Source organism: Peromyscus maniculatus, chromosome 9, assembly GCF_049852395.1.
Source record: "Peromyscus maniculatus bairdii isolate BWxNUB_F1_BW_parent chromosome 9, HU_Pman_BW_mat_3.1, whole genome shotgun sequence".
NCBI lineage: Eukaryota > Metazoa > Chordata > Mammalia > Rodentia > Cricetidae > Peromyscus > Peromyscus maniculatus.
The window spans coordinates 64,246,664-64,270,128 of record NC_134860.1 but is presented as its reverse complement, the minus strand read 5'-3'; the positions used below and the strand labels follow the sequence as shown (position 1 = coordinate 64,270,128).

The 23,465-nt window shown below is 43.6% G+C and overlaps 1 protein-coding gene and 1 long non-coding RNA gene across 3 annotated transcripts in view; one reads left to right on the top strand and one right to left on the bottom strand.

Moving 5' to 3' along the window:
* Positions 1-22,971, top strand: part of Adam2 (ADAM metallopeptidase domain 2) — a 52,423-nt gene extending 29,452 nt beyond the window's left edge. For both annotated transcript variants that reach the window (XM_006988770.4, XM_076545240.1), the window contains 10 exons: positions 2,483-2,660; positions 5,881-5,979; positions 7,677-7,872; positions 10,616-10,721; positions 13,461-13,644; positions 14,773-14,850; positions 15,101-15,230; positions 20,520-20,679; positions 21,877-21,940; positions 22,792-22,971. In XM_006988770.4, the coding sequence (XP_006988832.1) occupies positions 2,483-2,660; positions 5,881-5,979; positions 7,677-7,872; positions 10,616-10,721; positions 13,461-13,644; positions 14,773-14,850; positions 15,101-15,230; positions 20,520-20,679; positions 21,877-21,910 (1,165 nt within the window). In that variant the 3' untranslated portion in view covers positions 21,911-21,940; positions 22,792-22,971. The remainder of the gene's footprint in view (positions 1-2,482; positions 2,661-5,880; positions 5,980-7,676; positions 7,873-10,615; positions 10,722-13,460; positions 13,645-14,772; positions 14,851-15,100; positions 15,231-20,519; positions 20,680-21,876; positions 21,941-22,791) is intronic.
* LOC121832328 (uncharacterized) lies at positions 15,105-18,998 on the bottom strand. The gene is made up of 3 exons (XR_006075970.2): positions 18,866-18,998; positions 15,338-15,423; positions 15,105-15,240 (listed from the first exon to the last, which is right to left on the bottom strand). It is a non-coding gene; the product is annotated as an uncharacterized LOC121832328 (long non-coding RNA).
* Positions 22,972-23,465: the final 494 nt, after the last annotated feature.

Below are 23,465 nucleotides of genomic sequence, written 5' to 3'. Positions count from 1 at the left end.
AAAACCTATTATTTAAGCAGGTGGTTTCAATCATACTCCCTTTCTGTTTTTCCCCTTTGGTTTATTTATTTATTTAACTATCTTTGAGACAGAGTTTATGCTACCTTCCTGGAACTTGCTGTGTAGACTCAGCTGGTCTTGAACTTGCTGTGATACTTCTGCCACTACTTCCTCAAGGTTAGGATGACAGGTAATATGACGCCATGCCTGGCTTGCTGCTTCGGGTTTTTTTGTTTGTTTGTTTGGTTGGTTGATTGGTTGGTTGATTATTATTTTTTTTTTTTTTAGATTTATTTATTATGTATACAGTGCTCTGTCTGCACGTATCCCTGCAGGCCAGAAGAGGGCACCAGATCTCATTACAGATGGTTGTGAGCCACCATGTGGTTGCTGGGAATTGAACTCAGGACCTTTGGAAGAGCAAGCAGTGCTCTTAACCTCTGAGCCATCTCTCCAGCCCGCTGCTTCGTTTTTAAAGAATAATTATAACCCTCTTATGCTGTGCTGGAAGAAAACCAGTTAAATCGGGAGTATTCTGGTTGACAAGTGCCTTAGAGGCAATGTCAGGAAAGAGGGTGAAGACTAGTGAGGGGGTGATATTTGATGTGTGTGCTGAGAAATCATCCCTGTGTTAGCAAGAGAGAGAACCGAGCGTGTACACCGAGCAACAACTTTTCAGGTAGAGGGTGTGAGCGTTAGGTCTAAGTGTGGCAGAGGAGACAGCAAGGAGGATGTTGAGCAGTGTGAACTGAGTGGGGAGAACAAGGTGACTGGGAAATGTGGGTTGAAGTCACAGAGATTGGGCTCTGATGAGAGACTAGGAGTGGTCTATACAAGAGGTCAGACAGAACTGACCGTGTTCCCGGGAAAGCACAGAGGACAAGCATGGACACTCCTGCTCAGCTAGTCTCCTGCCTTAACCTGTAGGAGATGGTGGACTCTGGGAGCTAGTGGCCGTCGTGGAGAGTGAAAGTATTTCATTACCGACACAGGATTGGTGAGATACAGATGCTTTCAATATTTTGTCCTGGCCAACTTGCGAGTTGGCATGTCCGTCCCGTTTGGTGCTTTGCATGAGTTATATTTCACAGCTCTAGGAGATAAACGGTGCCTTTGTCTCCGTCTTAGAAAAAGGGATTGAAGCTCCTATTACTTAAGTATCTCTTACTATCTTACTGTTATCTCTGTTGCTGTGATAAAATTCCCTGAACAAAGCCACTTAAAGGAGAAAGGGCTTATTCAAGCTCACATTTCAGGCTACTGCCTGTCATGGCAGGGAGGTGAAAACAGTCAGAGCTCCAGACACCGAACACATCGCATCCACAGTCAAGAGCAGAGAGGAAGTGGTGTCTGTGTGCCAGCGCTCAGCTACACTCTCCATTTTACACAGTCCAGGAGCCCTGCTCAGGGGCCAGTCCTGTCCACGATTAAGATGTCATCCCTCATCAGTTAAGACAGCCCTCGTGGATGTGAGGTTTCTCAAGTCCTCAGGTGCCCAGGTCCCTCACAGAGCTGCATATTACTTATGCACATCCCTCTGTGTACCTCACTTCTCCTCTAGATGATGAGTGTGTCAGGACTAAAGTCTGTGTTAGGAAGATGTCTGTTTGGGATGTGCTGTTCAGGAGGCAGGGCCAAGGAAAACGGTCTGTTCTCTTTCGGCAGGTACAAGTTCTCCCCAGTACTTTATTTTGATCCATGGTTGGTCGAATCTAGTAAGGGTGAAGCTCAGTGACCCAGCACGTCAACTGGGTTTTGTGTTCAGTCTGAATAACTCCAGATGCTTCTTCACCACGCTTGCTTGTCTCTGAATGTGCAGTGTTACTGTCCTGACCAAAGGCCTAAGTCAGTATTACAGCACAGGAATCCATGTCCACCAGGATCCCTGCCCTGCCTGGCCCCACATAAACCTGAAGTTGACTGCTGTCCTACACACACGCGCACGCACACGCACACGCACACGCACACGCGTGCTCCTGTATACATATTAATATGCACATATACACATACATGCATACTTGGAGTTGCTTACTAGACTTACGGAGTTCAGATTTTAAGGCAGACGATAAGAGATGTAGGAGTTATTTAAAAACTACAAAACCGGCTTGGGGGAAATCACCTCTGACCAAGTGTGGATAAAGAGAGAGAAAAACTGCTGGCCGTTCTTAAGGTGGGGCTGTTTCAAAGTTCAGCAGTTCTAGGAGCAAAAGGAAGCAACAACTTAAGAAATGAAGTAATATGTAAGGTAGACACTAAACCATGAGACCAACGTCACCCAAAGTTTGCCACATAAACGCCAGTAAAATTTTGTGCTACTTATTCTAATAAAGGATTTAGCAGACGTTCTCGAACAACCGACTTCCTCTGCACAGATCTGAATGCTCCGTGTAGTGCTTCCTTCCCGACTAACTGCTGCTATTCTGAGGGTAGATGGCCTGTGGGAGCTCTGAACACGGCCATGTGACACTTGGGCTCTTTCTAGTCATTACAGTGGCATCAAGTCCTTCAGTAACTGCAGCATGGAGGATTTTTCCGATTTTATCTCAAATCAAAAGTCCCATTGTCTTCAGAACCAGCTGAGGCTCCAACCGACTTACAAGGCGGAAGTCTGTGGGAACGGCGTGTTGGAAGGAGACGAAGTCTGTGACTGTGGAGCGCTGGTCAGTGCTGCTTCAGGAGGGTGTGGCCAGAACCCCAGAAGTGTTCACCTATGTTGTCCCTCTGTCGGGTTGCGTCATTTCTCACAGTCTCTCTTCTACAGAGGCCTTGGCAAGGGACATTCGGACAGGCTCAAGGGTGAACCAATGTCTTGGCATAGGGTTCACTGATTGGTAGATTATCCACACAAATACATTTGCTTTCTAGTCCACCCTTATTGGTATACAGTTGACACTGTAGAAATGATGCAGTTACCATGTGCATGGCATATGAAAGCCACCACAGCCAAGCCTGTCAACTCACATCACCATGCTTTTTTTCCCCTAATACAGGATCTATGTGTAGCACATGCTGGCCTCAAACTCAAAACAACTCTCCTGTTCCAGCTTCCTGAGTGCTGGGATTGCAGGCTTGAGCCATCTTGCCTGGCTTATGAGCTCACTATCTCCCCCCTGCCCCTCCTCACACCCCTCCCCTCCCCTTGCTCCCCTTTCCACCCCGTTCCCTCATCTCCTATTAAGAATTAGGATGTAACTGCTAAGCAATTTTCGAGTGCTTGGCCTGAACATATTTTCTTGCAACAGTACAAGGTAAACAGTCCCTGAAATTCATATTAAGTATCTCTTACAAGGATTTTGTCTTTATTTCATTTCCATTGCTAAGATAAAATGCCCTGACGAAAAGCAACTTAAGGGAGAAAGGGTGAGCTAAAATAAACCCTTCATCTGCAAACCCTCCTAGAGTGGAAAGACTCTCAGAGAGTGGTAAGACTAATTCGTGCCATGCAATCTCTCTTTTCTGTCTCTTCTGTAAGAATTAGGGTGCCACCTCTTAGCAAACTGCAAATGTGCAATACAATCTGTTGACGACAGTCACACTCCTGAACATTAGACCTCCAGAGCATACTCATCGTGCTTATCAGCATGTTACATCCCTGGACCACTATGTCTCCATCCCTCCTTCCACGCCCTCTCCATTCTCATTTTTCAAACGAGCCATTTTGAAGGTCATTAAGTGCCATCTTTGAGTGACTTCCCAAGAGGAAGTCCTTCTCTTCCTCCTGGGCACGCCCTTGCCCAGCCTTTCCCTTAGAGGAAGTCCTTCTCTTCCTCCTGGGCACGCCCTTCCCCAGCCTTTCCCTTAAACTCATTTGCCTTTCAGAAAGACAGACGTGAAGCTTTCACTATGAAGTAAGAAAATATGGGAGGCACATTTGGAATTTGGTCATGGAATCTTATTGGCTTTTTACCAATATTTAATCAATTTAAATTCAATATTTAAGTCAATTTTTTTTAAATATACCTATAACCCACAGGGAGTTTTTTCCAAACCAAATAACTCTTACATAAAACTGTGGGGTTGGAGGGAAAAAGAAAGCTAGAATGAGGGTAAATGAGATAAAATACAGAGATATGTGAAAGGGAAATAAGTTGTTGTCTCGGCTGCTGGGGAACCTGGAAGCAAGTGTTGGCGATTTTCTGTGTATTGGCTGAGGTCACTGGAATGTGCCCCTCACAATAGAAAACTTGCATTTCTGATGCTTAAATGTGTCCAGTTTCCTCTCCTGTTGCTGTGATAATGTACACTGACAAAGTAACTTAGAAGAGAAGGGTTATTTCCGAGTTAGTCCATCACTGCAGGGAAGTCCATCAAGGCAGCAGGAACCTGCAGAGGCTGGTCACATCCATGGAGAGCAATTGCTCACATGCTTACTCATGCAGTACAGGACCCACACCTCGGAAATGGTGCCACCCACAATGAACAGGTCCTCCCACAATTGAGGTAATCAAGACATTCCTCTACAGATATGCCCACAGGCCAAACTGATCTAGACAATCCCTCACTGACACTTTTTTCCCCAGAAGAGTGTGTTTTTAAGAAATTGTTGCCTGATACCTGAGTGTTTGCTTCATTTGGCTTGAGTGGAAACACATTGAAACTCCCCACTCAAATTTGACAACAGTGTGTCTTAGCTTCATGATGTTATCTAATTGAGTTCTAACCATTGTGCTATTCCCCTCCCTGTAGATGTCAATGTAGTGCAGTACAGGACCCACACCTCGGGATGGTGCAATGTGTGCAAGACACAGAAACATTCCCTTGCCCTAATGAGCAGAGTCTTGCTGGAAGTCATTCCAGACAACTGACCTCCACAGCTGATTCTTGTCTGCTTAAGGAACGGTTTCCCAACTTAACCATTTCAAATCCCTAGGGATTAAAACTGTGTGTGCGTGTATGTGCGTGTGTATCGTCTAAAAAGACCTCTCCTTTCTTATGTTTACTTACTAACCCTAATTGTCAAAGCTATTAAAACAGACCCATAGAGCATAAAATAGAAGCCATGAGTAAATGACACAAAAGGAACAACTTTAGTCATGTTCAGATACTAATTTTTAAAAATTAAAAATGAAGTAAACTCCTAGATGTGGTGATATGTGCCTACAATCCCAATACTCCAGGAGGCAGGGATGGAAGCAGAAATATCAGGCATTCAAGGCCAACTTTAGCTGAATGCCTTTGAGGCCAGCATGGACTAATGAGAGTAAGTCTCAAATGAAAAAAATGATGGGGCCAGAAGAATGGCTCAGCAATTAAGAGTGTTTGCTGCTCTTTGGGGCACCTAAGTTCAGTTCCCAGCACCCACATGGTGACTCACAACCATCTAATTCCAGCTCAAGGGGTCTGATGCCCTCTTCTGGCCTCTGTGGGCACTTACACTCATGTGTCACAGGCACAGGCACATGCACACTCTTGTGCAAACATACAGAAACACAGACACACACAGAGAATTTTTTAAAAAAGAAAAAAAGTCTTTAAAATGCCTATAATCTATTATTGAGACATGTATTATTAAGGCTCAAACGTGTCACATAAGACCTAACCATAGCTTCTATTTATCCTACATCTGCTATTTATTTAGCCTTTGTCTACAAGAGCCAGAGCCCACCTCACTGACTTCACTGTGATGGACCCTATGGTATCAGAGGATTATATCCCCAACATAGCAAGCTCTGTCCTAGGAATAGAAACAAGTAGGATGTAACATTAGTCAGCCGATCAATGTCTGCAGGGTGGGAAAGACGTGACTCGGTTTCTTTTTGCTGTTTGCCGACGTGAAAGACAAGCATCTATCTGCAGGCTATATGATATGTTGCCATTAAAATGTCTGTCCAGTGTGAATGGATTCAGGAAGACTCTTCAGGCATGTGGTTTGCCTTTCAGGGCTGTGACGATAACCCTCCACCATGCTGCAATCCTAAGACCTGTGGGCTGTCAGACAATTCAGCTTGTGCTAAGGGACCGTGCTGTGATAATTGTCATGTAAGAGCCTTTTCTTTCTTTTTACTTTTTTAAAAAGATTTTTTTTCTTAATTTTTATGTGTATGGGTGTTTTGTCTGAGTACCATATGCGTACCTGGTCCCACAGAGGCCAGAAAAGAGTGTAGAATCTCCTGAGACTGGATAACAGATGGTTGTAAGCTGTCCTGTGGGTGCTGGCCTCTGAACTTGGGTTCTCTGGACAAACAGCCAGTGCTCTTAACCATAACCACTGAGCCATCTCTTCAGACCCAAGCTTTTTCTTTTAAAGAGTGTTGACATTTGTATTCTTTTTTTTACATTTGTCAATGGTTTGTTTTTATATTACAAGTGTTACTTATTATCATTTTCAAAATTAACTTGCAATTTTTTCCAAATTTACTATATTTCTTTTTTTATTTTTCTCTCATGCAATACACCCTGCCCGAAGTTTCCCCTCCCTCCATTCCTCCCAGTCCCCACTCCCAACACACACACACACACACACACACACACACACACACACACACACACACTTCCCCTCCCCCCAGATCTGCTCCTCTTCCATTTCCCTTCAGAAAAGGGCAGGTCTCATGGGGATCCCAACCAAATACGGCATTGTAACAAGATACAATAAGACCAGGCCCAAACCCTCATATCAGCGTAGGGCAAGGCAACCCAGCGGGAAGAAAGGGGTCCCAAGAGCAGGCAAAACAGTCAGAGACCCCACTACTCCCACCAAAGCTAACAACCGTGACGTATATGCAAAGGACCCAGTGCAGACCCACGCCGTCTGTGATTACAGCTTCAGTCTCTGTGAGCCCACAGGAGCCATGCTTAGTTGAGCCCCGATTGATTCCATGGGCCCCGCTCTTCTGGTGCCCTCCACCCCTCTGGCTCCTACAATCCTCCCTCTCTGCCTTCTCGGGGATTCCCTGAGCTCCAAGGGGAGGGACCCAATGGAAGTCTCCAGACATTTCCATTCTTAAGAAAACAATTTTAAGTCTTTCATTCTATTTGCATACATTTTCCACCAGAAATGTCAGAAAATTCTTAGCAAAATCTTTCAACCATGAAATTTTAAGTTTTAATATTTCTATAATATTCCAAACATTCATTCCTTAAAAATTAAAACAAGAATGTATGGGTTGTATGAAATGGCTGAAATAGAAACATTGTTTCTATTATATGTCATTTATAGTGAAAATGTGCTACAAGCAGCACATTTTAGTTTAATAGTGTGTTTTTATTATTTTTACATTTCATATATATATATATATAATATATTTAGATCATTTCTCCCTTCTCCCTCCAACTCCCCCCACAACCATCCCACCCTCTTTCTAATTCATGGCTTCTTTTATTTAATTATTGTTGTTACATCTATATTTACACGTAAATTAATAAATATATACACGCAACATGCTGAGTTCATTTATTGTTGTTTGTATGTATATTGTCAGGGCAGACCACTTGGCGTTGGACAATCCGTTAGGTGGCACATCCATCCCTGGGGCAGGCTGACTCCCCCTCTCTCAGCAGCCATTAATTGCCTGCAGCTCTTCATCTGGGGCGGATCCTTAAGAGGTCACCTATCCGTGCTGGTGGGTCAGTAAGAGCATGCATTTCTGCATGACCTACAGGATGCACAGGAAGAGTTTGTAGAGCGCCTCTCTGCTTCTCTGCTGCCTCATTGAGTGTGATTCACTTCACCCCATCAGGTGAAGACGAAAGGGCAAGTGTGCAGGCCTGCCACTGGGGAGTGTGACCTCCCGGAGTACTGCAACGGCACGTCCGAGCTGTGTGAGGAAGACTTCTTCGTTCACAACGGGTACCCGTGTGCAAACAGCCAGTGGATCTGTGTCAACGGCTCGTGTCAGAATGGAGCAAAACAGTGCCGCGATATATTCGGCAGTGGTACTTTCAACCATTTGGCTTTTCCGCTTAAGCTTTTTCTGGGTGCTGGAAAGAAGTAGATGGGTTTGTGTGGTTTTGTCTGCGGTCCTGAGAATTGCGTTCAAGACAGCGCCTGCCACACGTGGTCTCTGCTCTCCACCACTGGCATCCCCAGCCCCCACTCCCCTTTCTGCTCATTATTTTTGAAGTCGTTGCTTGCTAAGTTTCCTGGGCTAGCCTTGAACTCACTCTACATCCCAGAAAGGCATTGACTTTGTGATTCTCCTGCCTCAGCTCCCCAAGTAGCTGAGGTTACAAATCTGAACCACCAGACCCAGTTAAGAAATAGATGACGGGTGATACATTTCAAAGTCCAAGGAAGAACATTGAGCAATTCATTCAAGAAATGCCCTCCCTGGACCCAGAATACTTGAAAGGATCCTGAGTGAAAATCCCTCTTCTGAGTAGAGAAAGGAGAGTGATTTTATTGCCAGTTACTAGTGACTCCACAGCCATGGGGTCTCCATGTTTTCTGAGAAATCAGAACCCACAATGCACTACTTTTCTCTTTCTTTAGTTTTTGTTTGGTTGGTTGGTTGATAAGTTGATTTTTTTTTTTTTGGTTTTGTTTTTCTGTCATCATAGCGTGCGTGAGTACGTGCGTGCATGTGTGCGTGCGTGTGGTGTATTCATACAGGTGTGCGTGTGTCACGTGGGGTTCAGAGAACAGCTTTCAGGATCCAGTTCCCTCTTCCCACTGCAGGTAGGTTCTGAGGATTGAGCTCAGGTCTGATTTGCATGACCCAACTGTGAACTTATGTTTAGTGTTCTCTGGGTTTCTTGGAACAATGAACTAAGTGGTGCATCATCACACAGACCTCAAAACTCAAATATATACTTATATCTATTCATCTAGGATCACTTCCATTTCTATTTTTGGTGCTTTTGAGGGACTTATGTATTTTCATTTTATGTGCATGAGTGTTGGGAATCAAACCGAATTCTTTACTATCTCTCCTGCCCGTCTATTTCTGGTACTTTTTTTTTTTCTTGTAGATTGCATCCTTTGTGATATTTTCCCATGTGTATGTCAAGACACTTGCACTGTTGTGTTAAGGCAGCCAGCCGTCTTTGTTCTGTTATTCCTAGTGAAATCACAGAGTCATAGCTTTGGTTGAAGGTTGCTGCCCCTGCCTTCCCTCCTCCAGGGCTGCTGTTGAAAAGGCCTTGTCTCTGCACTGTGCAGCCTGCAGAGGCCACCAGCGGCTGTACTCCGCCAGACCTCAAAGGCGAGGCCCGTTGTCTGGATTCCTTTGCTGTTTGTTAATAATTGATATTCATTGGGCTTCGGTTAGAATTTGGAGAAGGTTGTTCCCATGTGTCTCACCCGTGGGCGTCCCGGGTTTTTCAGCTGCGTGCTTTGATGTGGCAGATGTGGAGCCATGACGCAACCAAAGCCATCTCTCCATACGCTCATCTCCTATCTTGCCCAGGTTTACTCTCAGGAGGAAGCTGGGAAGAAGCCAACAGTGTTGTGGAGGGTCTAATGGTGTCCCTGCAGCTATGAAATACTCAGATTCTGCCTGCTCTCTGGTCCATAAGCAACAGTTTGCTGCCCCCACCAAGCTCAAAATCCGCATTTCTTACCCACAACAAACTTGGCAAATGACTTCTGAGATAGAATAAACCATTAACTTTGGTTCAGTGGCGTCTCTAGGCAACTCCGATTGAGTGCCTAGTGACCGCACCAGCTGCTGTTGTGACGGGCCACTTTCCTCCCACCAGGCAATGCGGTTGTCAAAAGTCCCAGTCAGAGGTTTCAAAAGAGTAGAGTGGATGGAGGTTGAACATAGAAACTGTTGTCTAGGTAGTTTGGGTCTTAGGAGAATTGAAGCTAGAAAAATCAGAGGTGAATGTAGTCGGTGAACGGTTTGGTGAGAAGACATTTATGCAAATAAAAGGCCCACCTTTATCCACCAGTAAGTCAATTATTTGTTTAAAAAACTGCCTTTCTTGCTTACATATATGGGGATATTAGCATTACACGTTAGGCATCATGTTTGAAATGGTTTTGTGCCTTCGTCCATATGCCTTTATTTTCAGTTTTATGTGATGCTTGTATTTTGTGCAGTATACTCTGAACCATTTCAGAATTTTGAAAGCATTCATGTGTAGCAGGAATCTTAAAAGTTCTTATTAATAAAATCAAACCGGAGGCGAGTTATTGGGGTCCATGCTGATAGATCAGAGAGACAGAACAAGCCACAGCTATCTCACCTTGCCAATTCCTCAGCTGGTCCTGTTTCCTCAGACTGGAAGCTTCTGTGTCTTCATCCCAATGGCTCTCAGCTGAATTGCTGCTTCAAAGCTTGAATGCTTAACCAGCCAAAATCTTAACCAGCCAAAAGCCTCTAGTTTCTGGTCCTCACGCCTTATATATCTTTCTGCTTTCTACCACCACTCTCTGGGATTAAAGGCTGGCTTTCTGGGATTAAAGGCGTGTCACCATGCTTGGCTATTTCCAATGTGGCCTTGAACTCACAGAGATCCAGAGGGATTTCTATCTCTGGAATGCTAGGATTAAAGGTGTGAGTGCCACCATTTTCTAGCCTTTGTATTTAGTGGCCGTCTGTTCTCTGACCCCAGATAAATTTATTAGAGTACACAATATTTTGGGGAACACAATACCACCACATTCATGACCTATTCTAATGCAAAGGATTGAACATTCAGTGCAGCTAACACTTTTTTGTTTGACTTCCAGACTCAGACTTTGGCACAAGCGAATGCTACAACGAGCTGAATTCCAAAACAGACATATCTGGGAACTGCGGTATCAGCCCTTCGGGATACAAGGCCTGCGCACTTAAGTATGCCTTAAGACATGTGACCAGACCCTGCCACTTTACCCTTGAAAATGTCACCAGTTACTTTTATATGGAAGCAAAATAACGCCTGACCTGTTTAATCCAGTGACAGATGTCAGGAGTGCAGGAAGAGCTCCCTGCCGTTTCCCACGCACCCGGGCTCTTGTCACAGTTGAACTAATTTGGCTGTGCATGAATTGTTCTCTGTCTTTTGCCACTCAGTGTTTTATTTCTATGAAGGTCCACTCATCAGCCATAAGTATTCAACTTTTAATACTTTGGATGTTCTCTCCTTAATTTTACAAAGAATGGACATGGCATACTTTTGTTACTCTGGTACTGGAGAGCAGTGACAGATGGACCTCAGGGACTCCCTAGGTGAGCTCCAGGTTCATTAGGCAGCCCTGTCTCACAGAACGAGGTGGAGAGGAATAGATAAAAACACCTGTCATTGACCTATGGTCTACTATACACATGCGCACAGACAGTTAGACCATCACACACACCAGGTACAAACACTTATACAACACACTCACAAAGTGGACATTCTTCTTTGGACTTCCCTGTTTATTTGTTTGATGTGTATGGATATTTTGCCTGCATATGTGTCTGTGCACCACTTGCATGCCTGATGCCTGGGCAAGCTAGAACAGGGGTTACCGTTGTGAGTTACCCATGTGGGTGCTGGGAATCAAACTGAGGTCCTCTGGAGTGCTCGTAACAATTGAGCCATCTCTCCAGCCCCAGGAATGGACATCCTCTATAGAGTTAAAATTAAAATACAAGGAAGGGAAACATCATTGAAGAACCTATAAGGCCGGGACAGGGGCTCACCAGGAATTTAACACACGGTGTTCCCGACATACAGTGACACACGGCAGTAAGCTAGACATCGTACTGCCTGAAAGCACCTGGGTTTAGGCACCCTGGAGACTTCCCAAGGATTTGGGCTTGTGGGCGTTTTGTTTTGTTTTGTTTGAAAGACTGTCATGAGAAGATCTTTGCTGAAAAAAAAAAAAAGAATGTTTGCATGAAGTGGTGGTAATTCCGTGTCTATGTGTTTTAATAAATCCTATATGTGAAGAGGGAACATTAAAATGTTAAGGCTAAGGCTGTGATTGGCAGAAAAGCAATGGTCTGTCACACTAGCTGGGTGATGGAGTGATTACTGAATGTGTGGCTTAAACAGTATGCATGCTGTGTGTGTGTGTGTGTGTGTGTGTGTGTGTGTGTGTGTGTGTGTGTGTGTGTATGTGTACATATGATTTGCTGGAGGTGCCAGTCTTGTCTCCGTCTTTTGTAGTTACAGATTTGCTCTATAGACCCATGTCTCCCTGTGCTTTTTATCATAGTTGTGCTTCTTCCTTAAGAACTCAACCTGGATCGTTTGGGTGACACCCCCCCCCCTCAGTTATTAGCGTCCTCTGCCTCACTGAGATTGCTGGTCTCAAAGTGATGCCAGCCGAGGGATCTCTATAATGCGCATCAAAGCAAGAAAGGCTCCTCCAGCATCAGGGTTACTGGTTCCCATGGCCAGCCCTTGCAGGCCTAGAAGAGTAACACTTAGCTAAGGAGGGAACAGCAGTGTGCCTAACAGATGAAGCTTCTCACTTCCTTTCCTAAGTCTGCTTTCTTCTTGTGAATAAGTGTGTATCTGTCTGTCTCTTGTGCAAAGCCTTGGTCTCGTCATACATGGAAGTCAGTTAGTCCAGAGGCAAAGAGATGATAGTAAAGGAGCTTTAAATGATGATCTAGCTGACTGGAGAGTGGAGGGAGAGTATCTTCCAAGACCATCTTGGCAGGAAGTTGATGTGAAAGCCACTTACATAGGAGGTGACTTCCCTCACTGACAGGTATTCTCTGTGTGTGTGGAGCAGGAAGATGGCATGTTTCCTTTCCCTTTTTTTTTTTTTTTTTTTTTGGTTTTTCGAGACAGGGTTTCTCTGTGTAGCTTTGTGCCTTTCCTGGAACTCACTTGGTAGCCCAGGCTGGCCTCGAACTCACAGAGATCCGCCTGGCTCTGCCTCCCGAGTGCTGGGATTAAAGGTGTGCGCCACCACCGCCCGGCTCCTTTCCCTTATTGACCAGACCATTCCATAGTTCTCTGTCTACATTCTTACTTGTCTGACCAACAATCCTCATTTTTGTTATTGTTCTTCTGTACCTAATGTCTCTTTATTTATTTTTTTTGGGGGGGTGGGTGGGAGGAGCTGAGGACCGAACCCAGGGCCTTGCGCTTGCTAGGCAAGCGCTCTACCACTGAGCTAAATCCCCAACCCCTAGTGTCTCATATTGTTTCGTTGTGTTTGTGCTTTTCCCTGGGTTTTTCTGCACTGCCATTAGGGTATTATACGCTTTTATTATTTTATTGCAATAATATGCATGACGGACGATGCTTCTTGGATGTGGATTTCAGTATCTTATCAGTTGTTAAACCGAAATAAGAAATCCAATTGGACTGGTGAGCAGGCCATTCGCTCATTTTTAAAAGTTAGAATGAGTTTGGATTTGACTGTGTTTAAGGACCAAATACAGGTGAAGAAATCACAAATGGTAATCTAGCTACCTGAAGAGTTCATAATTAATTTGTTCATTATTGTTAATAATTCAGGAAAGACTCTGTGTGTATTATTCAAAATTAATTGCCAACTCCAATGTTTAATTTAAATCTATTTATATCTGAAATGATATTAAAATATTTCTCTATTAAAATAATGGCTTTCATTTATCTGTAAATTATAGTGACCGGAAGTGTGGGAAATTAATATGTAAATACAGAAGTGACAATCTACTTAGAATGAGATCTGCCACTATAATTTATGCCAATATAAGTGGGCAAATCTGCATTTCCCTGGAATATGCCCCTCATCATAAAGAGAGCCATAATATGTGGGTGAAAGATGGAACTGTCTGCGGCTCCAACAAGGTAGGTGACCTCTCCCCAGCAGCTCCACTGCTGTGTGGTGTGATCTCCTCTCCCCAGCATTCCCAGGGTGGTGTGGTGTGATCTCCTCTCCCCAGCATTCCCAGGGTGGTGTGGTGTGATCTCCTCTCCCCAGCATTCCCAGGGTGGTGTGGTCTGATCTCTCTCTCTCTCTCTCTCTCTCTCTCTCTCTCTCTCTCTCTCTCTCTCTCTCTTGGTTTTTCGAGACAGGGTCTCTCTGTGTAACAGCTCACCCTATAGACCAGGCTGGCCTCGAACTCACTAAGATCCACCTGCCTCTGCCTCCCGAGTGCTGGGATTAAAGGCGTGCGCCACCACCGCCCAGCTTTGCTCCCCCTTTCTCACTGTAACATTTCACCTGTTAGTAAACCTTTCTTCAGCTGCCTTGCCCCCACCCACACTGCATCCAGTCCCTTAGAACCCCAGAACTCTCTAATTCTGTTTGGATTCACATAATGATGACCTCACAAAATACCCTATAAGCTCTTCCTTGTTCCATGTTGGCAAGGTTGCATTCTTTTTTTTTGTGGCCAAATAATCATTTCAATATGCATTTTTATGTATTATTTGCGATAATTTATAATTGGTTGATTTTTAATAATTTGTAATCATTGCATTGATATATTTTTCTTATGCAGCATATATACCACATTTTATCCACCTTTCTGTTGGTGGCAATAAACCAGTGATATCGCTTGGCCATTATGAATAATGATGCAATAAACAGGACAAGACAGTGCAGGTGTCTCTTCAGCAGCCTGACTTTATTTTCTTTGGGTGTGTACCCAGCTGTGGGACTATTGGAGCCCAGAATAGCTCTAAACCTTTCTCTTATCGATTTATTTTGAGGGCTTTCCAAAATACAATTTGCATAAGAACTATACCAATTTACGTTTCCACCAGTGGTGCTGAAGGTCCCCCTCTTTGTCACGCCCTTGCTAGTCTGTGTTTTGGGGGTGTCGTTTTTTTGGTTTTCTGTCATTTTGTCAATAGCCAGTTTAACTGGGATAAGATGGTATTTCACGGTGGTTTTTAATCTTAAGAGAGTATGGAATGCTTTTAATTAAGTAGTGACTCTAGCTGGGGTATCAGTTACCTTGTCCATTCCAGGTTTGCCTGAATAAAGAATGTGTAGAAGATACCATCCTGCAATACAATTGTACACCAGCACAGTGCAACAATCATGGGGTAAGTAGCAGACGAGAGTGAGGAAGGGAGCCATTGAAACCGCTCAGGAAAAGCAGGGGCTTAGTCCCTCTCCTCCGCCCCCCTCCTGCCATGCCCCCATCCCCCCCACCCCCCGCCTGCTTCCCTCCTTCCCAAATAATAAGCCACACAGGGAAATGGACAGTATCTTACGTAAACATTAGTTTGCAGATCTCCTGGTGTAAGCGAACCTGGCTGGCTGTCTTAGCCTGTGACTTTATGCTGTTTTCAGGTATGTAATAACAAGAAGAATTGCCACTGTGACCCCACATACTTACCTCCAGATTGTATAAATACACAGGATCAATGGCCCGGTGGGAGCATTGATAGTGGCAATCAGCAGCGAGCCGAGCCGATCCCTGGTGAGTCTTCCTAACAAGGAGAAAACGTAATTAAAGCACTGTGGGACAGAGGAGGCGAAGCGCTTGCCTCACAAACACGAGGACTGGAGTTGGGTCCCAGAACTCACATAGAAATGCTGGGTGTGGTGGTACGAGCTTGGAATTCTGCCACTCGGGAGGCAGAGACAGGAGCCACTCTAGATTAATCGGTAACCTTCAGGCGAATGAGAGACACGGAAGGTAAGGTATTGAGAAACTGAGGAAGACACTCAGTTCCATCCACCTCTGGAACACACACACACACACACACACACACACACACACACACACACACACACACACACACAAACTGAGAAGGTTACTAGGAATGTTAAGTAGGTTAGTTTACAGTAACCATGACAAGGTCCAAAACAGAAAAGTCTGCCAAAAAGACCCATGGGTGTGGTCTTAGTGTATTTTTTTTTTTAAATCTAACACTCAGAAACTCAAATTGAAAGAATCCTGTCTTGTGAACTGGACGTGATCAGAAGAAGTACATATGTTTTTGGCTCCTGTCTACTACCAATAAGAAACAGGCTGACAAAGCCACCCAGGTGCGACCAGGAATTGTCAACCAAAGGGCAGTACCAAGAAAACAGAGTCAAAAGTTCTCTGGAATTTTGTGGTTATGGCTAAGAAACCCATTACAAAAATAAAACAAAACAACAACAACAACAAAGAAAAAGCAGGAAAACAAAATGTAGATCCAGATGCTTTCCAGGGTAAATTGAGACACATTTTTACAAGGAAGAAATTACACTTCGAACAGTAGAAGGGAAGCCCTGTCAACTGCTTTATCATCTGAGGAAAAGATAACACTGCTAACAAATTCATGTGTGCAAACTAGCAACAACAACAAAATCACCGAAGATCATCTTTATAAATGCACATATAAAAACCTTTAACCAGAAGCTAGTTCGTAGTGTATAGTTATCTGTATTCAAAAGACAGTGGTGGCGCATGCCTTTAATCCAGGCACTTGGGAGGCAGAGGCAGGTGGATCTCAGTGAGTTCGAGGCCAGCCTGTTCTACATAGTGAGCTCTTGGATAGCCAGGACTGTTATACAGAGAAACCCTATTTCAAAAAACAAAAAGAAAGAAAGAAAGAAAGAAAGAGAGAGAGAGAGAGAGAGAGAGAGAGAGAAAGAAAGAAAGAAAGAAAGAAAGAAAGAAAGAAAGAAAGAAAGAAAGAAAGAAAGAAAGAAAAAGTTAAAATTCCAGATCAGGGTTAGGGATATAGTTTAGTGGTAGATAGCTTAGACAGCATGTAATAAGACCCTAAATTAAATCCCAAGTACCACCATGAAGGTAAAAATCCATACCAATGGGTATCTACTATAAGATTGTCAGTCAAATTCATTATAGCAACAAAACACACCAGACAAAATGGCACTCATTGCTATGGTGATATTTTATTTGTACTGAAATGTGATTTTACTTATATGTTAATAAATAAAGTTACCTGGGGGTCAGAACTAATAGCAAGCCATAGCAGAAGTCTGGCAGTGGTAGCACACATGCCTTTAATCCCAATCACATGACAGGCAGATCTCTGTGTGTTCAAGGATACAGCCAGCATGGAGATACACGTCATTAATCTCAATGCCAACCATTGAGACCTAGAGGTCTGTATAGACAGGCTGTGATGAGGAGGTCATGTGGTTGGGTTTACAACCAATAAGAAGGCAGAACAGAAAGTCAATAAAAAGACAGATACACAGGAAGTAGGTCTCTTTCTCAGGGGAAGGACAGCAGCGGCAGTGAAGGGTAAGAAAGGGTTTTTAGTGTTGGCTCTTAGCTACTGCTCTGACCTCTTGGGCTTTTAACTCTACATTTGGTTCTGTGTTTCTTATTTAATAAGAATGTTACATCTACACATTGCAAGGTATTTGACACTTACTCCTGAGGATTTTGTTGTTATTGTTGCTATTTTGTCTTGAGACACTCTTTAAAGTAATCCAGAAGGATTTAAGTTTGAGTAAGGCATGGCTTTCTCACTGTTCCAAATGACCAGCCTTTCCTGGAAAAGCATGGTTTCTTTTCCAATAAACTTCATGCTCATGAAAGTTGTACAACAGGACTGTATTTCAGCTTTCCCATCTTGTTTTTCAGTTTGTTTACAGCAGGTCCAACAAACAACCATGTGTCACTGTGAATTCTCAGATGGAGAAGCGTGGCTGCCCGTGTGTGGTGGTTTGTATAAGAATGGCCCCGTTGGTGGCGCACGCCTTTAATCCCAGCACTCGGGAGGCAGAGCCAGGCGGATCTCTGTGAGTTCGAGGCCAGCCTGGGCTACCAAGTGAGCTCCAGGAAAGGCGCAAAGCTACACAGAGAAACCCTGTCTCGAAAAACAAAAAAAAAAAAAAAAAAAAAAAAAAGAATGGCCCCCACAGACTCCTGTGTTTGAATGCCTGGCCTATAGGGAATGGCACTAATAGGAGGTGTGGCCTTTCTGGAGGAAGTGTGTCACTGTGGAGGCAGGATTTGGGATCTCAGAAGCTCATGTCAGTCTCCTACTGCCTTCAGATCAAGATGTAGACCTCTCAGCTCTTTCTCCAGCACCATGTCTGCCTACACGCTGCCATTCTTCAAGCCGTGACAATAATGGACTGAACCTCTGAACTGTAAGCCAGCCCCAATTAAATGCTTTCCTTTATAAAAGTTGCTGTGGTCATAGTGACTCTCCACAGCAATAAAAACTCTAAGATACCGTACTTTCTAGAATGATTCAAACTCGAAAGTGAGGCTTTTGTCCTGATGTTTTGATGGAGCTATATAAAGACCAACAGACTTGAAGAAGTTTCTGAAAGTGTTCAAAGCCACTTTTAGAAGGACACAACACCATACACAGGCCATATAAAGGTGCTGTGAAGGAAACACTATAATGTAATTACATACCTTTAAAAGCAAATTGTCCCTCAATAAAGCCAATTATGTAATCAGAGTTATCATGCCATGTTGTCTTTTAATATCAATTCCGTGACTTCCATGGCTGACTGGGAACATGTGAAGAAGGCTTCTTCCTCTAACCACACCAACTTAACCTGAAGAATTCAGCGGAGTCACTGCACCCATGATGGCCTCCCAGCAGCAGGTGCCAGCCTTTTGCATGAAGCACAAGAGAGCACAAGATCCCACAATCCTTTGTCACTTTTAATCATGTTGTCCTTTCAACAACTTGTATGGACTCTATCAGTGAGTACCAGACCAGCTTGGCTATGGCCCTTTGAGAGACCCCAGCCTTTCAAACTAAGGACCCTATCAGCAATGAGGACTCTCAAAATAAAGATACCACCCCAGCTCAATGTGTAGAGTGCTGGACCACCAACAAAGATCTCAGGGATTTGCTTCCTCGAGGGCAGTTGCCCCTGACTGCCCAAGTTTGGGTACCCAGAATCACATGTGGACCAGGAGCCAGACCAGAAATACAGAGAAGTCAAGATCCTTGACTCTGGTGGTGCAGACTGCTGGTGTCATTGCACAGGTTTTGAGGAGACAGCAGGCAGGAAGGAGACCCCAGGCCCCGAGAAGAAGCTAAGGTGGGACAAGGGGGTCCCTGAGAACAGGAGCCAGGTTCTCTGCCTTGCACCCAGTCATCAGAAAAGGAATGACCTTACCTTCTGTGCCCAGACCCAGAAAGGGGGAAAGGAACTGGAAGATGTCTATCTATGCTGTTGGAAGAGTGTGTGGCTTGCTTGGACTCCTAGTTTTCTCTGCCTCCTACTGCTGGATCACAGATGTCCTCTACCATGAGTCGGTCCATGAGGTGTTCTTAAAACAGCAACTAGTACAATCCTCAGTTCTGCAAAGAGAGAAAGAGACAGAGAGACAGAGAGACAGAGAGAGAGAAGAGAGGGAGAGAGAGAGAGACTGAGATTGAGATTCCTCACCTGCCACAAAGCAGTGAATAAACTACAGAGGATGATCTGGTCAGTTTGATAAAAAGATATCAAAAAATTGAAAACGACACATTGTATGATTAGCAATATTTGTTTTCCCATAAAATTAGGAATAAAACAGTGAACTCTGACTTACTATATGTATTCAGTATGTTTCCTATGTCTTAGGCTTTAAACTAAGGAAAGAATAAGACAGGAACAAAGGACTAGAAAAGATGACGTAATGTTGCTTTTATGTGTGTGATACAATTAATCACAGAGAAAATCTTAACAGATTTGAAGAAAATAAAGCACTTCTCAAAGGTCTCACTGTGTAGCCTCTGGCTGGCCTGGAACCACAATGTGCCAGGTTGGCCCTAAACTCCAGGGGATCCTCCTGACTCTGCTTACCAATGTTGCAATTAAGGCATGCAGCACCATGCCCAGTATATATTTTTTTCTAAACAACTTGCTCTTTTTTTTTAAATTCTGTGTATGTGTGTATGTTGGGGCAGGGGGTATATGCATGTGAGTACACGTGCTTTCAGAGACCAGAGTGTTGGATCCCCTGGCTGTTGTGAGCCAAACAATATTGATGCTGTATGAAGTAGACCATTGATCTAAATATGAAATCTAAAACTATGAATATTCTGTAAGGACTCTTTGAAAAAACAGCTTGTAAGAAAGGGCATGAAAACATGTTGATTTTTTTAAAAACATAATTTAGACCTAAAATATTATGTACAGCATTTTGTTTTTTTTTACCAGAATAAGAGTTTGAAAAGTCCTCACTGGTAACAAGGATCAGACTTCAATTCCTTCTGTCTATATCACCAGACAGAGACTACCTGGAATAGAAAAGTCTCCAAGGCAAAACAAAGAGCATGGGCTGGAGAGATGGCCCAGATGTTAGTTAACAGCACTGTTGCTCTTTCAGAGGACCCAAGTTCGGTACCCAGTAACCACATGGTGGCTCACAACCATCTGTAAATTCCAGTTCCAGAAGATCCAACACCCTCTTCTGGCCTCCTCAGCCACCAGTCACACACATGGTGCACAAACATACATGCAGATAAACACTCATGGACATGAAATTTAAAAAAAAAAATCCCTTAGAAAGATACATACAAGAAGAAAAACAAGGGGCAGGACTTTCTCACAAGGATTTGGAGAAGCTTAAAGGTGGGTGCTCTGATGCTATTATGTTGTTTACATTATATACAATTGATCATATGTAAATATAAAGTTTGTATATGAAATTGACTATAAAGTTAAAGTCTTTTAAGTAGTGTAGTGCATTTGTTGCAATGGTCACAGCAGCAGCAGCACACAGCAATCTTGTCGCTGTAGTCCTAACCGTTGCCTTCTAACCCCTGGCACTTTTCTTTGCTAGCACGGTTCCGCATTGTAAGCCCTTATATCCACAAGCCTGTGCGGTGGCCGCTCTTCTTGATCATCCCTGCCTACATTGTGATCTGTATCCTGATCGCCATTGTGGTGAAAGCCTGTACCCAGAGGAGAAGATGGAGGACCGAGGACTACTCAAGTGATGAGTGTGTGGATTTCGCATCTGTCTCCTTACCTTCATAATTAGTTGGTGTCATGGATTATTAATGGCATCGAGGCAGATATAGCTAGTAACCCAGATTTAATATTTGTTCTTTGTGTGGCAATTGAGTACTTAATACATTAATGATTAATAGAATGAATAACCAGGTTTTTTTCAAACATCGGTTTTTAGTCCTATAAAAATTTAGTGGGTATGAAAGTGCCACAGCAATATCTGTTGCTGTTTGTGCTACTGAGAAAAAACAAAACAAAACACAACCTTGGGCCTCTTTAGGGTTGAAAGCAAATGAAAATTACTGTCTCACACTTACTAATATTAATTATTAAATATATATAAAATGTTGCTTAATTTTTACATTTCTCCATTGTAAAAAGTTTTTATATGTTATTTTGAAAAAAATGACAAAAATTTTCAGGGAAGTAGTTTTTCCTTTTATTCAGTTTTAGCTTTTTTTTTTTTTACATAAATGAAGAACTAAGCAGCCAAAGGTGAAAGATAACAAATTACCTAGACTAATATGACTAAAAGACATGACACCAGGATGGTAGCAAGAAGATCAGGAGTTCAAGGCCAGCCTGGTCTACATAGCAAGTTCCAGCCCAGCCCTGAACGGCATAGTGAGACTCTGTCTCAGAAAGAAAGCACAGGAGGGTGGTATGACTGGGGAGATAGTCCAGTGGCTTAGGTGCGTCCACACAAGCTGGAGTTGAGCCCCCAGCACCCACATGAAAACTGGGCAGCCAGCATGCACCTGACACCCAGCCCTGTGGGACGGACACTGGCTCCCTCTCTAGTCCACGCTTGGCTGTCTTTCTTACACAGCCCAAGCTCACCTGCCTAGAGATGGTGCTGCCCACAGTGACCTGGGCCCTCCCACATCAAGACACTCTCACAGGATGGCTATAGACCAATCTGGTGGGATACCCTCTTTCTATGTGACTCTAGGTTGTACCAAGTTGACACAATAAAAAAACCAAACAGGCCAGGGGGGTGGGGCAATAAAGCGGTAAATTAAACAGCCATGAATGAAGGTGAAGATGAACGGCCACAAAGGCTTACAGGCAATTTAGCCATTTAGAAATGTTAAGAAAGAAAAAATGTTAAGAATGTGAGACTAGGCTCAGCCTGGAAATGTTGCATCACTGTCTCTAAGGGATTGTCTCTGTCTCGAACCATATAGGCAATTTGAAAGTGAAACTGAATCCAGAGACTAGTCTGACAGCAAGGATTTCTACAATGTCAAGGTAAGTCTCCAACATTCCAACGGAAAGAGGGAAGGAGGAAGAGAAATGAATGAGACATAAAGAGTAGTAGTCATATCGTTCTGTAGAACACGAACAACTACTGACTACTTTGCAGTGTTGCAATTTGTATCAATAACATGAGAATGTTATACATGATATCACACTTTATCACTGAAAAAAATAACTCAGTCTTGAAGGCATAAAGTCCTGAGTTCTGTCAGCAGGACCCAAACTGAAAGCTGGAGGTGACAGCAGGGCCTGTAATTCCAGTACCGGAGGGACAGAGAGAGGCAGACTGATGAGCCGAGGCTTGTGGCCAGGCCAGTCTGGCTGACAAGGTGGACGGCACCCGGGAGATAAGAGCCAAGGTTGATCTCTGGGATCCTCATGCCTGTGCACATGTGTGCATGGGTGGGTACACACACACACACACACACACACACACACACACACAAGTACACAAGTACACACACACACACACACACATACACACACGAGTACACAAGCACACATATGCACACAATTTCTCACAAGAGTCAGACCTGGCGCTGTCAGCCTGTAATCCCAGATCAAGAGTTGGAGTTCATTCTCTGCTACATAGAGAGTTCAAAGCCAGCCTAGGCTACATTAGACTCTGTCTCAAAAAAAAAAAAAAAAAAAAAAAAAAAAAAAAAAAAAAAAAAAACCATTGTTTTTACATCCTTTAGAATTCTTGAGTTCAAATGTTGGTCAGAGTTAAAGAGGCTTGGGTCCTCCATCATCATGGGGCCCTCCTAGGGCCTTCGTTGACCCACCATGGTTTAATCTGGTTAGCTCTATGGGTGACTCTTCTCCTTTATGTGTTCTTTCAGAGTAATTCTCTTCAGTGGACAGAAAAAAAAGTGGAAAAGAAAAAAATGTGCATTATCTAATTGCCTGGAAGTCAAGCCTGCATATTGTGGTTTCCATCTGGCCAGAAATCATCTCTCTCCATACACATGTATGATACATATATGTGTATATAATTCCATAAATGATTTACTTGTAAGAAATATATGATTATGAATTGTGTATTATACTTTGATATTTTACTCTATTTCTGGTAGCCAGTAGGCATAAATCGTATTATCCAGTAGGCATGTTACAGGGGAGGTTATAATAAAATAAATGTGGTACCCTGACTCAGGTGCGCCTACCCTCTGGGTTCAGAGCACAGCGGTCATGTTGTCATGGTGTGGTCGAAGGTTCATAACCAGCCCAAAGACACTGCTCCTAAGATTCAGAAGACACTCTAACATGGTGTTTGTAAAACACACATGCTGAAGTACATGCAATTCAAAGGGAGAGACAAAAACACACCAGCAGGAGCCTACACAAGGGAGGACGATGGACTTGAACTCTGGGAGCCTTTGTGGAGACAAAGGACAAAAACACCAGAGTTCAAAGGTCAGTTTAAGAGGAAACTACAATAATAGAAAGTGTATTTTCAACTCTTTCTGCAGTCCTAGGAACGGAGCCCAAGGCGTCACACAAGCCAGACAAACAC